This window comes from Cherax quadricarinatus, chromosome 81 (genome assembly GCF_038502225.1).
Source record: "Cherax quadricarinatus isolate ZL_2023a chromosome 81, ASM3850222v1, whole genome shotgun sequence".
Lineage (NCBI taxonomy): Eukaryota > Metazoa > Arthropoda > Malacostraca > Decapoda > Parastacidae > Cherax > Cherax quadricarinatus.
Window position 1 is genome coordinate 9,399,095 of NC_091372.1, and position 14,006 is coordinate 9,413,100.

At 38.6% G+C, this 14,006-nt stretch overlaps 1 protein-coding gene across 1 annotated transcript; it reads right to left on the reverse strand.

The window, feature by feature from the left end:
* Positions 1 to 3,308: 3,308 nt before the first annotated feature.
* On the reverse strand, positions 3,309 to 4,580 carry LOC128699763 (cuticle protein 19.8-like). The gene is made up of 3 exons (XM_070102352.1): positions 4,567 to 4,580; positions 4,061 to 4,165; positions 3,309 to 3,732 (listed from the first exon to the last, which is right to left on the reverse strand). The coding sequence occupies exons 1-3, from the start codon at positions 4,570 to 4,572 to the stop codon at positions 3,424 to 3,426; spliced, it is 420 nt and encodes a 139-aa protein (XP_069958453.1). The 5' UTR covers positions 4,573 to 4,580; the 3' UTR covers positions 3,309 to 3,423.
* Between the last annotated feature and the right edge of the window lie 9,426 nt (positions 4,581 to 14,006).

The window sequence follows — 14,006 nt, forward strand, 5'->3', positions numbered from 1 at the left end:
GTGTGTAGCGAGTGTACTGTGTACCCAGACAACGTCAACACTTATATACCCACATGAGAGGTGATGGTGGGTCAGGATCAAGGTCGCTGGAGCTGTCAAAAAAAAAAGAGCATCACCATAGGTGGGAAAGTGACAGAGGACCCAACAACATCCCAGGTGTCGGGAATAAGGTCAATCTTGTTCCAGCCGAACTACATTCCATAACCAGTGGGTGACTTAACTTCCTGTCATTTGTCCAACGCACTGCAACGTCTGTTATATTAATGAGGTGTGTGTGAACGCGGACTGAGACTAGTTCCCTTCTGTTGATGTCCAGATGCTAGTGAAGGGCTCTTGATCCACGAAACTGAATGATGACATACGTTCCTGAGTTTATATGCAAAAGAAATATCTCAGTGAATATACATAGGTAGTTGCTTATCCTTGTATATATACATTTAGAGATGTACATCTCTGTGTATATTTAATGAGAGGTGAATATTTCTATGTATGTATTTGGGGACACGATAAGATGGTGTCTAGAGACACGGGAAGGTAGGTACGCGATGGCCTTATAGTAGACCCTGGTAGTAGTGACCACTTTAAACGTGGTGAAGGGTCACTTAGAGTCACTTAGGAGGGTCGTGGCAGCAACGACCACTGGCATACCTACGCTGAACCTCCTCTTTGAACCATTACTTATTGCTAGAGAACCATCTCATTACCCTCATTTCCCCATTATCCATTATTATAACTGCTCTATATATGATACGATTGAACATAATTTTTTGATTTGTCTAGTAAAGTCTATTCATTAAGAATAAAATCGTAAAATTTAGTATGATTTATCTACAATCAGAATTTTTTTTTAGAGATTACCACGTCTGGAACTGGACTGGAAATCCTCATCCTCAGAGAAGAGAATAAACTTATTTTAAGGAAAACTCAAAAATTCTCTCCGGAGCTGAGTATTTTTTTTTCTCCTACCACTCCCTAAATTCTATGTGAACTTCATTTGAAAACAAGCCATCAGAGTTTATTCTTCTCTGTTTTTTCATGAGACATGTTCCATCTTCTACCATTCTTCCCTCCACATCCTCTATTTCTTTTTCTTACTCGCCGGTATTCTCCCGGCCCGGGTCTTTTCCAAGTAGTGGTGACCCGGCCTTGGCTCCCTATCTGGGGAGTATCCCGAGACCTAAGTCTCCCATGGGAGGAGGTACAACCACCCCATCATCTTTGGGACCAACTGTCCCTAAGCCTAGCCACATTCCCCTCTCTCACGGGGCTCGTAGGGAGAAGCTAGGCCTCTGGTCTGCCATCTACCCCGCCACAAAGGGGCTCGTGGGGATGGCAGTCTTGTGAGCTGCAGGTGATAGCAAGCTCAGGCCTCATCCACATCCTCTATTTTTTCTAAAGTTATGATTGGGAATTTCTTCCAATTCTTGTCCATTATTATCAAAATAAGGTGTACACGTTCAAACAATGGAGAAAAAAATTTCCAAAACGAGAACAATTGTTACTTTCTAATTAAATATACGAGATTATATATACGAGTGAGTATTATATTGTTCTTCAACATCACAATACTGGTAAAAAAAAACAGGCAAAAATTTTACAAAGGTGAGCATTTACAAAGGTAAGCATTTACAAAGGTAAGCATTTACAAAGGTAAGCATTTACAAAGGTAAGCATTTACAAAGGTAACCATTTACAAAGGTAAGCATTTACAAAGGTAAGCATTTACAAAGGTAAGCATTTACAAAGGTAAGCATTTACAAAGGTAAGCATTTACAAAGGTAAGCATTTACAAAGGTAAGCATTTACAAAGGTAAGCATTTACAAAGGTAAGCATTTACAAAGGTAAGCATTTACAAAGGTAAGCATTTACAAATGCAAGCATTTACAAAGGTAAGCATTTACAAAGGTAAGCATTTACAAAGGTAAGCATTTACAAAGGTAAGCATTTACAAAGGCAAGCATTTACAAAGGTAAGCATTTACAAAGGTAAGCATTTACAAAGGTAAGCATTTACAAAGGTAAGCATTTACAAAGGTAAGCATTTACAAAGGTAAGCATTTACAAAGGTAAGCATTTACAAAGGTAAGCATTTACAAAGGCAAGCATTTACAAAGGTAAGCATTTACAAAGGTAAGCATTTACAAATGCAAGCATTTACAAAGATAAGCATTTACAAAGATAAGCATTTACAAAGGCAAGCATTTACAAAGGTAAGCATTTACAAAGGTAAGCATTTACAAAGGTAAGCATTTACAAAGGTAAGCATTTACAAAGGTAAGCATTTACAAAGGTAAGCATTTACAAAGGTAAGCATTTACAAAGATAAGCATTTACAAAGGTAAGCATTTACAAAGATAAGCATTTACAAAGATAAGCATTTACAAAGGTAAGCATTTACAAAGGTAAGCATTTACAAAGGTAAGCATTTTAAACAATGCTTAATAAAGCATTTATATACAATGTTAGGCAAGACAATGTTATCATAGTTTCTGCGCTTTGTGCTCGTCTTTTTTCCAAAATTAATGCAGACGTCTGTTATTTCCACCAAGGAAAAAAAATTACATTAGAGATTTCAATGCGACATTAGAAACTGAGCCGCCACATATTTTCACTATACAAAGATACACTGAGATTGGGATCAACAGCAAAATATTATATTTAAATCGCAATTATTCATAATCTTTATAAAGCGAATGAGAAATCTCATCTGGAGTGGCTTCTGGAGGATGGAACAGCCTTTTAGGATGGCACTGGACCGTACAGTGGAGCAGGCTGGAAGGATGGTGTAGGATGGCAAGATGGGAAGAGGTTAATATAAGTAAGTGGGTTTATATGGTGTGGTAGTATTAGTAACACAGTGTGTGTGGCTAGTTAATGGTCCAAGGCAGATTGAAACAACGTCTTAAGCTTCTCTATCCTATGTATAGGTTATTTGTGTATCGTTCCAGTCACTGTATTATGGATTTTTATTCTCTATGTTAGTTATACTTCTGGACTTGATTTTAAAACATTATAAAAACTTGAATTATTATTATTATTATTATTATTATTATTATTATTATTATTATTATTATTATTATTATTATTATTATTATTATTATTTATAATTATTATTATTTTTATATACGTAAAACACTCAAGTGCTTTGAGTCGTTCAACTTTGGGTATTGAGAATTTTTATATAAAAATAACGTAATTTACGACTCTGCTTCAAAATCCGCCAACTGGCATAAAACAAATAAAACAGGCATAAGAAATTTATATTTAATAGCATATAAAAACATATATATTATGTTGATTGATCCCAATAGAGCCCAACACCCCAATTGTTTCTGTGGGGAAATTGTAAAGTATTTTAGATTTCTGCTTTTGATATATCTGTCATACTAACAGTTTTATAGTCAAATTATATCAGCAAGTTTTCTAGTGATACAAAGGGATGGGACTGAAGCCTGAAGCAGGAGAGAGTATGGCTGAAGTAGGTCCATAGGCTGGTACAGGTCCGTACGTAGGCTGGAACGCTGGATATTTGGCTTCTCCTATGTATTTGACCTCGGCCAAGTAGCCAGAGTCACCACTGACAGTGTAGGTCACCAGCTGGATACGACCGTCGGGGAGCTGCACGGAGTACGACCCTTTGGTGTCGTAGCCATCACGAGTCTCCTGGTGACCGAAGTTGTTACCAGAGAAGTCATCGTTGATGCTATATCCGTAGTTGTACCTTGGTGGAGCCTGTACACAGCGCAGGTAAGGATATTGATTAAAAACATATTTTCACGAAAAAGTATGCAAAACGACCACTGTGAAGAAATAGTGAACTTCAAACGGTTTCGTGATTTCTCACATTGTCACAGGTCCTTCATAATGTGAGAAATCACGAAAGGGTTTGGAAGTTCATTATTTTTTAACAGAGGTTATTTTACATATTGTGATATCACCTGTTTACTGAGATCTTACTGCATAAAAAAAATATTTTTTAATAAATCGTTAAAACTTTTTGGAGCAAACTATAGGATATACCTAATATATCATTTTATATTATTAAAGTACGACAGCTTACCTTAAAGAAGAATGTTGGAGGGTAGACTGAGGCGGGAGAGTAAATATCGGTGGGGATGGATGGAGCAGCCATGACAGCCATTACCAGACTCAGGACAATAACAACCTGTGTGATAACAAATTGATGAATGTTATTTATATCGAAAGAAAAAAGATTAGTTTTTTATATTAATATTTCTTGCTCCTTTAGAGTGCTAATTATGTTTGTGAAGAGGCTTAGAAAATCGATTAGTTTGGAATTGAGTTTTATCTTGCTTTTTGAAAAACAGGGGAACATTTATAAGACCAGTGACTCAGTTTTTTATTAATTACGTATTTTGTTAGGAAACAAACTGGGAGAGAGTATGAGTCAAAACTTTTGTCTTTTTTTTGGCCACCATAATTAGTGGAAAAAGCAGTTATATGATACGTAAAATTCCACATTGCAAATCAAGACATTTCATTTTCGTGAACATATGAAGCTCTCAGGGATCCAATTAAACACATTCATTTCAGAGAATGAATTACCTTCATGATGCTGGTGATGGTGTGTAGCGAGTGTACTGTGTACCCAGACAACGTCAACACTTATATACCCACATGAGAGGTTATGGTGGGTCAGGATCAAGGTCACTGGAGCTGTCGAACAAGAAAAGAACAACACTACAGGTAGGAAAGTAACAGAGGGCTCAACAATATCCCAGGTGTCGGGAATAAGGTCAAGCTTGTTCCAACCGAACTATTTATCATAATCAGTGGGTGACTTAACTTCCTGTCATTTACCAACAAGCAGCAGTGTTTATCTCTTAATGAGGTGTGTGTGAACACGCACTGAGACGAGTTCCTTTCTGTTGGTGTCTAGATGCTGGTTAAGGGCGCTTGATAAATGAAACTGGTTGAGGACATATAAACTGAAAGTTGTATATTTCTGAGTTTGTATGTAGTGTTTCTATCTCACTGAATATGCACTGGGAATCTATTCCCCATTTAAATGAGAAATGTATTTGTGTATAACATTATGGGAATATTTCTTTTATACTCTGAGATATGTAAATGTTTTATATTTGTCAAGATTATATTATCAGTTTAATAACCCGATAGGGATATCTTTTAGGAATTAACAACCTTTTTGATATGATGTGGTAAAAAAAAATTTTTTGCATTTTTTGGGAAAATAGTTTCCCATACTTTCGAGAAGATAGACCCGTATTTCCCCCTTTTGTCATTTAAGTCTCGGGTTAAGTCCCATCCCGATTTATGTTATAAGGCAGATTCTGTGTATTAAATAAATTTCTATATTACTCAAAAGTATTTAAGACTTCAATTATTATTTCACCTAATATTTTAATTTTTTTTCTTCTTTGGAAAAATCCTTTTTAAAATTTGAAATTTGTAACGGAGACATAAATTGAAAAATATTTCCCCAAATTTTTTTTTCCCCCGTTTAGGGCTTTTTCCTATATTATGTGCCCGACTGCACAATAACCCAAAACTAGGCGCTTTAAAAAATTTGATCCATGGGAATCGATAAATAGTGTCTTTACAGGTATAAAAGGGGATGGCCCATAGTGGACCACGCCGTAGCGACCATTTCCCTTTAAACGTGTTCCCCGGGGGGGAGTGACTTTGTCGGGGCCCTGTCAACAACGACTCTGAACCTTCTGAAAATTTATTATTGCGAAAACCCCTCATCACCTTTTTTTAACCAGTCTGTGTATAGATACAATTGAAAAACCCCCTTTTTTGATTACCAGTAAAGTTTAATTTTATGAAACAATCCAAAATTTTCGATGATTTATTTACAAGTATAATATAATTATTAATTTTACAGTTTTCATAATCTTCAGAGTGAATATAGTGGAGGGTCTGCGCGAGAGGTTCTTGGGGTGAGAAAAGGGGGGTGAATCTGGGGTGGGGTGGATGACAAAAAATGGCACTGACATGGCCGTAGGATGGAGCAGTTTTAAAAATGGGGATGGGGAAAAAGGGGCAGATTTGTGGATGGTTTGGATTGGATTGGGGAGTGTAAGATGGTTGCTGTGAGGGGCTGAGCCTGCCCCTGTAGGTGACCCCAGCCAGGAGCCAGGTCCACTAAATTGGTCACCTGCCAACGACCGCGGGAGTGCAGTTTGACCCTTGTATCCCCTCCGAGACTCCCGTTGGCAAATAGTCACCGAAGGGTCTCCCTTTACACAGAGTTGAATCTACCTGGAGCCCCGGAAGTTTGCCGTCACATTTTATTTTTATTTATTAAAAAGTTCCTTTCATCAATAAAAATAATAAACCTTGGTTCTTTTCTTGTCTCCCCGCATAAAAGGGATTACTAAAGGCCCCTGGCTGTCTTCAAGACCCTGGCTGCTTTAAGACCCCCGGGGTCTTAAGACCCTGGCTTCTTCAACCCCCGGGTGTCTTCAAGACCCTCCTTAACCCCGTTCTTCAAGACCCCCGGCTGTCTTCAAACCCCCTCTTCAAGACTCCCGGGGTTTTTCAACCCCCGGCTGACTTCCCCCGGGCCATTTTTAAACTCCGGGCCCCCTGCTTCTTCAGACCCCCGGCTTCTTCAACCCCGGGGACTTAAGATCTGGCTCTTCAAAACCCTGGCTGACTTAGCCCCCGGGGGTCTTTAAGCTCCTGGCTGTCTTCGCCCCCGGCTTCTTCAGACCCTGGCTGTCTTTTAAAACTCTGGCTCTTCAAGACTCCCGGCTGTCTTAAAACCCCGGCACCCAAAACCCCTGGCTGTCTTCAAAACCCTGGCTGTCTTCCCAAAACCTTTTGGGTTCTTAAGACCTGGCTGTCTTAAGACCCTGGCTGTCTTGCCCTTCAGTCTTCAAGTCCCAAAAGCTGTCTTCAAGACCCCGGCTGTCTTCAAGACCCTGGGTGTCTTCACCCCTGGCTGTCTTCAAACATCTACCCCTTAACCCCCCGTTTCCCAAAACCCTTGGCTGTCTTCAACCCTGGCTGTCTTCAAGCCCCGGGTCTTAAGACCCCGGGTGTTTAAAAAAACTGGCACACCAAAGCCGGGACCTGACCAGCTGGGCGATGGTTCTCGGCAATCTATGCGCGGGCGCTCATTTGGTCCCGGGGGTCCCGCTGGCCCGGTCACAAAAATCACGGGGGGGTTGACTGAAACCCTCCGGGGATATCCTCACCAATGGCTAAAGCAACCACCCGTAAAAAGCAGACACTGCTAAGTAAAAAAATGACTGGTCACCCCAACCCCACGACATTAGCTTAAGCTGTCCCAAAATTTGACTTCGTCGTCTTAAGATGTCTTTTTTCTCCCCATAATCTGGTCGGGGGTCCCGAATAAATTCATTTAAATAAGGGTCTTGAACTGTGAAAAAAATAATTTGTAACAAGTCAAAAAATTTGGGGGATTTTGGGCTGTTTTCCGATGTTTGAATCACCGAAAACTTTGATTTAAATTTTTTCCTTTTATTACTTTTTATTTCTAAAAACATTATAAAAAACAGCAAAAAATAATAGTAGTAAAAAAATAATAATATTATTATTATTTTAAATTTTTTTAAAGTTTTTATTTTATTTTGGTTTATTATTATAAATTTTTAATTTTTTAAAAAATTCCCTATTCTGGCCGGGGCCCTTTTCAAGTGGGCCCCGGCCCTTTTCTCCCCCCTGATGTTTGAACCTAAGTCTCCCCCTGGGGGAGGCCGCCCCCCATCTTAGGGGCCACGTCCCCCGGCCCCAAAATGGGCCCCCCGGGCTGCCATCCCCCCGGGGGGTTTTGAACCAAAATCTTGTGAGCTGAAAACCGTCAGGGGCCCCCGCCCCGAAAATCCTGGGCATGGGTATGATTGTTATTTTTTTTAATATTATTAATATTTTATATTAATATTTTTTTTTTAAAAATTTTATTATTTTATTATTTTATTATTTATTTTTTTTTGTTATGATTATATTAATTTTTTAAAAATTTATTATTTTACCAATAAGACATTCAACTACTTTTCGTTGTTGAACATTGGGGGGTTGACAACATTTGAAAAATATTAATTAAAAATTCTTTTCCCCCATGACAGAGTAAATAAAAAAATATAAATTTATGTTTAATAGCATATAAAAATATATATTATGTAGATAAATTAACAACCCCCAAACCCCACTTGTTGTTGTGGGGGGAAAATTTTAAAATATTTTGCTTTTCGACGAATTATTATATAAAGGGTTTAGTCAAATTATATCCCAAAAATTTTCTAGTGATACAAAAGGGGTGGGACTGAAGCCTGAAGCGGAAAATAATGTGAAGTATGGTGGTACAGGTCCGACGTAGGTTGGTACCTGGGTATTTGGGTTCCCCCTTTTTTGACCTCGGAAATAGCCAGAGTCACCCTGGAATGTGGTCCCTGGAGACCATCGGGGGTGTCGATGACCCGTTCTGGGCCCTCACGGGCTCCCAAAGTTTTCAGAGAAGTCATCATTGATGCTATAAACCAGTTGACCTTTGGGGGGCCTGTAAAAGCGCAGGGAAGGGTATTGATTAAAAAAGAAAAAAATGCAGAACGACCCCTGAAGAAATATTCAAAGCTTGATTTCTCCATGTCCGGTCCTTCTAATGTGAGAAATCACGAAATTTTAATTCCTTTTTTAAAAAAGAGGTTATTTTTTATATTGTGATATCACCTGTTTCTGAGATCTTGCAAAAAAAAAATTTTTAATAAATCTCAAAACTTTTGGGCAAACTTGGATAACCTTTTTCATTTAATTTTTAAAATACGACAGTTTACCAAAAAATGTTGGGGGGAGCTGAGGGGAGGAAAAGGGGGGATGGAGGGGCCATGAAACCATTCCCGACTCAGGACAAAACAACCTGTGTGATAACAAATTGAGAATTTATTTTATATGGAAAAAAAATTTAATTTTTTTTATTAATTTTTTTTTCCCTTTGGTCTAATTTTTGTTTGTGAAAGGCTCAGAAAATCGTTAGTTAATTGGTTTTATCTTGCTTTTGAAAAAAGGGAATATTTATAAGACCAGTGACTCAGTTTTTTAAATTTCGTATTTTTTAAAAAAAACTGGGGGGAAAAGGGGATCAAAAAATTTCTCTTTTTTTTACCCTGATTGGGGGAAAAAGTTATATGATACAAAATTCCACATTGCAAATCAAGACATTTAATTTTCAAAACAGATGAACTTGAGGATCCCAAAAAAAACATATTCATTTCAGAGAATGAATCACCTTCATGTCTGGGGATGGTGTGTGGGAGTGTCTGAGTAAATGTTCAACCTTTTCTCACATGAGGTTAATTGGGTCAGGGTCAAGGTCATGGGTGTCAAACAAAAAAAGAACAACACTACAGGTAGGAAAAAAACGAGGCTAAAAATCCCCGGTGTCAAAAAGGGCGCTTTTCCAACCGACATTTATCTAACGGGGTGACTTAACTTCCCGTCTTTCCCAAAAAGCAGCAGTGTTTATTTTTTGAGGGGGTGTGAACCGCACTGGAGACTTTCTTTTGTTGGTATCTTGTGCTGGTTAAAGGGGCTTGATAAATAAAAATGGATGTGGACTTAAAAAGAAAGTTGTATATTTCGAGTTGATATGCAGTGTTTCTATCTCACGAATATGCCGGGAGGCATATTCCCGTATATACACTAAAAATGTTTTGTTATACATTGATGATGAATATTTCTATGTTTTACCTGGATTTAAATGTTTTTTTATATGGCCAAGATGTGTATATCTATCACGGTTTAATATAATGATAGGTTATCTTTTATGTAGATATTCCTTGTGTTGTTTATAGGGGGGGGGTGGCAAAAAAACTTTAATTGGTTTTAATAAAATAGTTATACCCTCTTTACCCAGAAAATAGACTCTTTTTTCCCATTGTTGATACATTGAAGTCTCGGGTTAAGTCCCCTCCCGATTTATGTTTTGAAATTTTGTGTTTAAAAAAAACAATTTTTTATTATTTTGAAGTATTTAAGACTTAATTTTCATTACACTTCCTAATATATTCCTTTTTTTCGTTTACTTTTGGGAAAAAAACCTTTTAAAATATTAAATTTTTAACGGGGACATAAATTGAAAATACTCTTTTAAATTTTTTATTCCTAGTTTTTATAGGGCTTTTTCGCTCCGCGTCAGTATTAAATGGGGCCTAAACAATAAACCAGCCTTCCGGGAAAAATTTTCCTTGGAATACGATAAAATAAAAATCTCTGGACACTAGTAGGTAAAAGGGATGGTCCCCAGGGACAAGTGGACCCTTTCCTTTAAACGTGTTTAAAAGCTTTTGGGCGGGGACTTTGCCGGGGGATGTCAACAAGACTTGAAACCCTTTTATTAAAGTTGTTTTCGAAAACCCCCCATCCAAAATTTATAAAATCGTTATAGATACAATTGAACAAATTTCTTTATTATTAGTGGTTTAATTTATAGAATCAATACTAAAATTTACAATGATTTATTTACAAGTAGAATAAAATAATTTTTTAATTATTTATAATCTTAGAGTGAATATGTGGGGGATCCTGCGCGAGAGGTTCCCGTAGGATGGGGGCCATAGGATGAATTGGGGGTGGATGGATGCAAAAAATGGGATACTGGCCGAGGATGGAGCAGTTAAAGAATGCGTAGGATGGGAAGGGACAGTTGGAGGGTGGTTTGGGGTTAGGGTTGCAGGGTGAAAATGGGTTTCTGGGGAGGGCGGCCTGCCCCCGGGGTGACCTCAGCCAGTCCCGGGGCCCCGATAAAAGGGCCCCGCGCGACGACCGCGGGGGGGCTGTGGCCCCTGGTGTGGGCACCATCACGGCTCCGTTGGCAAGGTCCCAAGGTCGTCCTTCACAGCAGATTGAATGACCTGGAAGGGCCCCCTGGGAATTTGCCGTCCATTTTTTTCTTTTTTTATTATCAAAAAATTCCAATACATCAATAAAAAAGATAAAACCTTAGTTCTTAATAAATTCTTTTTCCCAGCATACATAAAGGGGGGTTACAAACCCCCCTTCAAGACCCTGGCTCTTCCAAAACCCGGCTGAACCCGGCTGTCTTCAAAACCCTGGCTTTTCAAGACCCCGGGTGCTTTAAGACCACTGGTTCTTAAGACCCCGGCTGTCTTCAAAACCCCGGGTGTCCGCTCCTGGCTGCTTCGACCCTGGCTGACTTCAAGACCCCGGCCCTCTTTAAGCTCCCGGCTGTCTTCAAAACCCTGGCTGTCTTCAAAACCCCCGGCTTTTCAGACCCCCGGCCCTCTTCAAGACCCTGGCTGCTTAAACCCCCGGCTGCTTGCCCTGGCCTCTTGCTCCTGGGTCTTCAGCCCCGGCTGCTTGACCCCCGGCTGTCTTAGCTTGGGCCTCTTCAAGCTCCCGGCTGTCCAAAACCCCGGCAACCCTTTAAGACCACTCTTTTTAAGCCCTCCTTCAAGACCTTTGGCTCTTTAAGACCCTTGGGTTCTTCGACCCCTTCTTTAGCCCCCGGCAGTCTTCAAGTCCAAACTGTCTTAGATTGGTGTCTTCAGCCCCCGGCTTTTTGACCCCGGCTGCCAAGACATTTCTCCCTTTAAAACCCCCGGGTGTCTTCAAAACCCTTTGGGTGTCTTTAAAACCCTGGCTGTTTTAGCCCCCGGTTCTTCAAGCCCTGGCGTTTAAAAACCTGGACGGCACCTAAAACCGGGCCTGCCCGCTGGGGTGGGTTGAGGAAACACCGGCGTGCAATTTTAGGCCGATCCACGGGGGCGGGGGTTGGGGGCCCCGAAAACCCCTCCCGGTTTTCCCCCCAAAGGCTAAAGGAGCACCCCGGGCCAAAAAAGACAACCTGCTAAGTAAATAATGACTAGGCCCAAAAAACCACCCGCAAGCTTGTGTGTCCAATATAACTTTTGTGGCGTCTTAAGACTATTTTTCTTTCGATAATCTGCAGTCGGTGGTCCCCCAATAAATTCATTAAATAAGTGATCTTGAATTTTTAAAAATTAATAGATTTATAAAAATCAAAAATTCTGGGGGATGTCGGACTTCGTTTTTACAGACCCCATTGAAACCCCAAAAAATGAATTGCTAAAATTTTTTTATCCTTTTTGTTACTTTTTGGGTTTTATAAAATCATTATAAAGACAGCAAATAATAATAATCAAAATTAAAAATATATTATTATTATTATAATTTTTATTAATGTTTTTATTTTATTGTTGGTGTTATTATTAATATCCTTATTTTATTATTATTAAAAAATTTTGTTCTCCCGGGGCCCCTTTTTTTAAATGGTAGCCCGGGCCTTTTTCCCTCTAGGGGTGTTTGGCAAATCTCCCCATGGGAGGGGGCACAAGCACCCCCATCTTGGGACCCCTGTCCCCCGGCCTAAATAGGCTCCCGGTCTGCCCTTTTAAAGGGTTCGGGGAAAGACAGTCTTGGAGCTGAACGACCCCCCGGGGTATGCCCCGAAGTCCGGCATGGTTCGATAGTTTTATTTTTTTTATATTTTTAATTTTTGAAATTTAAAATTTTTTTAAAATTTATTTTTATTATTATATTAATATTATTTTTATATTTTAGATTATCAAATTTTTATTATTTTTTTTTTTTTCCCTAAGACATTCCTCTTTTCGTTGTTGAACGATGGGTGTTAAAAAATTTGGAAAAAATATTTTAAAAAAAATTTTTGTTAAAAATTCCCCCTTAAAAAAATAAAACAGACATAAATTTTTTTTATACATATAAAAATATTATTAATAAATTCCGGGGCCCCAAAAATTTTACTTTTGTTGTGGGGGAAAATTTAAAAAAAATTTTCCGCAGAGATCTATTATACTAAAGCTTTATCAAATTATATCAGCAAGTTTTTATGAGGATGGGACTGAAACCTGAAAAGGTTGGTAATTTAATGGTCCACTGGTAAGACCTAAGGGTTTGGGACGCTGGATTTGGCTTCCCTTGTTTTACCTCCCGTGCCAGAGTCCCACTGACAGTGTGGTCACCAGCTGGATGACCCTCGGGGGTGCGAGTACGACCCCCCGTGTCGTAATCCGAGTCTCTGGTGACCGAAGGTTCCAAAAATTTTGTTATAACCGGTTGCCTTGGGGGTTTCAAGCAGGAGAATTGTTAAAATATATTTTTACGAAAAAATATTGGGAAAGACCCCTGAAGAAATATTAACTTAAACCGTGATTTCTCCATCGTCCGGTCCCATTAAATCCGAAAGGTTTAATTTCCCTTTTTTTTTCAGAAAGGTTTTTTTACAAATTTTGATATCACCTTTTTCAGATCTTCCATAAAAAAAAATTTTTTAAAAAAATCTCAAAACTTTTGGAGCAAACATATATACCTAATAATCATTTATATTATTAAAAACGACAGTTTACCAAAAAAAGGAGGGTAGACTGAGGCGGAGAAATAAATATTGGTGGGGGTGGATGGGCAGCCAGCAGTTTCCGGGTCAGGCAATAACAACCTTTTGATAACAAATTACAGTATTTTTATGGAAAAAAAAATATTTTTTTTTATTTAATATTTCTTGCCCTTTAATGTAATTATGTTTGTAAGACCCCAAAAACGTTAGTTGGAAATTGAGTTTTATCGCTTTGGGAAAAAGGAAAATTTATAAAAGTGCTCAGTTTTTAATTCTATTTTTTAAAAAAAAACTGGGAAAGTATGATCAAAAATTTTGTCTTTTTTACCATGATTAGGGGGAAAAGTTATATGATCGTAAAAATTCCCATTCAAATCAAGACATTTAATTTTCGTGTACAGATGAAACTCTGAGGATCCAAATAAACATATTCATTCAGAGAATGAATCACCTTCATGATGCTGGTGATGTGTGTGAGTGTACTGAGTACCCAGACAACGTCAACTTATATACTCATGAGAGTTATGGTGGGTCAGGATCAAAGGTCACTGGAGCTGTCAAACAAGAAAGAACAACACTACAGGTAGGAAAGTAACAGAGGCTCAACAATATCCCAGGTGTCGGAATAAGGTCAAGCTTGTTCCAACCGAACTATTATCATAAT